The 2,518-nt window shown below is 57.3% G+C and overlaps 1 protein-coding gene across 1 annotated transcript; it reads right to left on the bottom strand.

The window, feature by feature from the left end:
* Window positions 1-261: 261 nt before the first annotated feature.
* On the bottom strand, window positions 262-2,162 carry Hoxb13 (homeobox B13). The gene is made up of 2 exons (XM_059269641.1): window positions 1,501-2,162; window positions 262-539 (listed from the first exon to the last, which is right to left on the bottom strand). Exons 1-2 carry the CDS (start codon window positions 2,099-2,101, stop codon window positions 286-288), a joined length of 855 nt encoding a protein of 284 aa, XP_059125624.1. The 5' UTR covers window positions 2,102-2,162; the 3' UTR covers window positions 262-285.
* Between the last annotated feature and the right edge of the window lie 356 nt (window positions 2,163-2,518).

Here is a 2,518-nt window from a genome sequence, read left to right as displayed (position 1 = left end):
TATCATGGCAACTAGTGCTGGTTATGAGATTATCACTGCCATTAGGATGAATGATTATGACTGACACAGGTTCTCTGGAACCCCGGGTGGAGTGGGACTGTCATTTCAGGTCTCACGCTCCTGACACATGCGGGGTAGCCCCTGAGGAGCAGTCCATAACTCAGTAGCCTGCTAAAGGTGTCATCTCTTGGGGTCCCTCAGCCGAGTCCTCTGCCAGTCCCGGCCCTGGCAGGCTCCCAGTTTCTCCAGAACAATCCCTCTTCCCCTGCCCACCCCCTCTGGCGTTCACGGGGTAGCGCTGGTCTTGACCTTGGCGAGAACCTTCTTCTCCTTGACCCGGCGGTTCTGAAACCAGATGGTAATCTGGCGTTCAGAGAGGCTGGTGGCTGCCGAGATCTTGCGCCTCTTGTCCTTGGTGATGAACTTGTTGGCGGCATACTCCCGCTCCAGCTCCCGCAACTGCCCCTTGCTATAGGGAATGCGTTTTTTGCGGCCGCGGCGGAAGGCACAGCCGTCAGGAGGGTGCTGGGTGTTGGGCTCTGTGTGGTGCGAAAAGAAAGGAGGGAAAGGCGTGCTCAGTCCTCTCTCTAGTGCAAAACCAAGCAGACCCAGGCCCTGCAAGCCTCAGGGCTACGTCATCCTGCAGGCGCTTCCTGATCATCCTATGCGTGGGCTCTGCGCCCCCAAAGCACACGGGGATACTGCTGGATTCTGCCTGATTCTGGGATCGCCACTCACTCAGCCTCTGTTGGCCATCCCCACCATCACTGACCTCACATCGGAACTCTGCAAACACACCCACCCTGTCAGGGTTTTGTCCACAATCACAGTCCAGTCTCATGCATTTTCAGACTCAGCCACTCCTACTGATTTCATTGGCAAATTATGTACAGGAGAAAACAGGTTTATGTCCCCCATTCAACACACACACACACACACACACACACACACACACACACACACACACTCCCGAAACACACCCTTCAATACACCACCCAGTTGAAGAAAACCTAAATTTTCCTTTCGAAATGGAAACCTCATCTAAGAAAGCAAGTGGTTGTATTCTCTAAGAAACATCCAATAGCCCCATCCCACCGCTCATCGCCACCCTCAAAACCACTAGATTATGTCATTTGGCCTTTGTGTAGAATTAGACTGAGGTTGTGCTGGGACACTCAGGCCCCAGTCAACAGCAGAGGTCCAAGGTTCTCCCGACATATTGAAAGGCTGCTCCCAGAGCCTCCCGGGGCAAGAGAAGAGGGGTGGTTACCCTCAAGATACAGCTAGCGCCCTACTGAAGCCCCTCGTTCTGACCCTCTGAGACCTCCATCCAGGCCCTCTAGCTGCCTGGACCCTCCTTCAAAGTTCTAATGAGCAACCAAGGAGCCCCAGGCTCCTCCTCACCAGCCCCAAGTCTCCCTCCTTCTCCTCTAACCTCCTTCCCAGCAAGTGCCAGCGTAGCCCATGCTCAGAGCCAAGGGGAGCCAGAGTAGGAGTTACCTGCAAATGCCGCTTTCCAGAAGGGACCCGGTGGGTTCTGTTCACCTTGGCAACACATCTGGCTGTTCCAGCCACCGGCCAGGGCCCACGGCTGGTAACTGTCCACGGGAAGCAGAGAGTCGTGGCGAGGCTCCCCGGGGGCTCCCAGGGTCTGCACCACGGACACATCCAGGTAACTGGCCATAGGCTGGTAAGGTCCCGGGTAGCCCGGATAGAAGGCAAACTCGGTGGGACGGCTGGGGTACTCCTCCCCAGGCGCAGGAGTTTCCGAAGGGTAGGTGGCCAGGGTGGCCGTCTGGGCACAGGGTTTCAGTGAGCTCCTGGACACTCGGCAAGAGTAGTACCCGCCTCCAAAGTAGCCATAAGGCACAGGAGCTGGAGATGCCCCCTGGGGCACCCCAGGACAAGGGTGGCACTGCTTTGGTGGCTCTGCAGAGCCTGGCAGATCCAGGGGGGCATAATTGACAGTCGGCATCAGCGTCGGCGCTGCAGGATGGTTAGCCAGTGGGGAGTGGGGGACTAGATTCCGACCCCCTCCGGCTCCCAGCAAGCCTTCCATATCTTTGGCTCCGTCCAAGGTGGCATAGTTGCCAGGCTCCATGGGGCCGATGATCCGCTCATGGGGAGCCGAAGGTGGGGGTTCTAGGGGGCACCCAGCTCGCTCTCCCCACCCAGGCCAGGGGAATCTTAAGCGTTTTAAATCGCTCCCAGCTCGCACGGCGCCTGCATTCGCCAGCCTGGGCCGTCCTGACGCAAGAGACGCAGGGGCCCGAGCATTAGCGCTGATTGGCTGCGGCCTGGGGGAGAGAAGCTCATAAAATCCTCCCCGCAGAAATTGCAGGGGGAGAGGGGACCCGGAGTCCGGCTCCGCCTCTTCTCTTCTCTCCTTCTCGTTCTGTCTCTGTGTGTCTCTGTGTGAGTGCTTCTGTCTTTCTGTGTCTCTGTCTCTGTATGCGTGTCTCTGTGTCTGTGCTTCTTTCTGTGTGTGTCTGTTCTCTTCTCTCTCTCTCTCTCTCTC

This window comes from Peromyscus eremicus, chromosome 8a (genome assembly GCF_949786415.1).
Source record: "Peromyscus eremicus chromosome 8a, PerEre_H2_v1, whole genome shotgun sequence".
Classification (NCBI taxonomy): domain Eukaryota; kingdom Metazoa; phylum Chordata; class Mammalia; order Rodentia; family Cricetidae; genus Peromyscus; species Peromyscus eremicus.
Note: the sequence above shows the minus strand (reverse complement) of the source record. Positions and strands in the feature narration are given on the sequence as shown.

Excerpts from the sequence above, each read along its gene's own strand:
- Hoxb13 (XM_059269641.1), bottom strand. The coding sequence starts at position 2,101 with ATGGAGCCTGGCAACTATGCCACCTTGGACGGAGCCAAAGATATGGAA. Across the intron at positions 540-1,500 it reads CTGGAAAGCGGCATTTGCAG|AGCCCAACACCCAGCACCCT; the intron begins GTAACTCCTACT and ends CGCACCACACAG.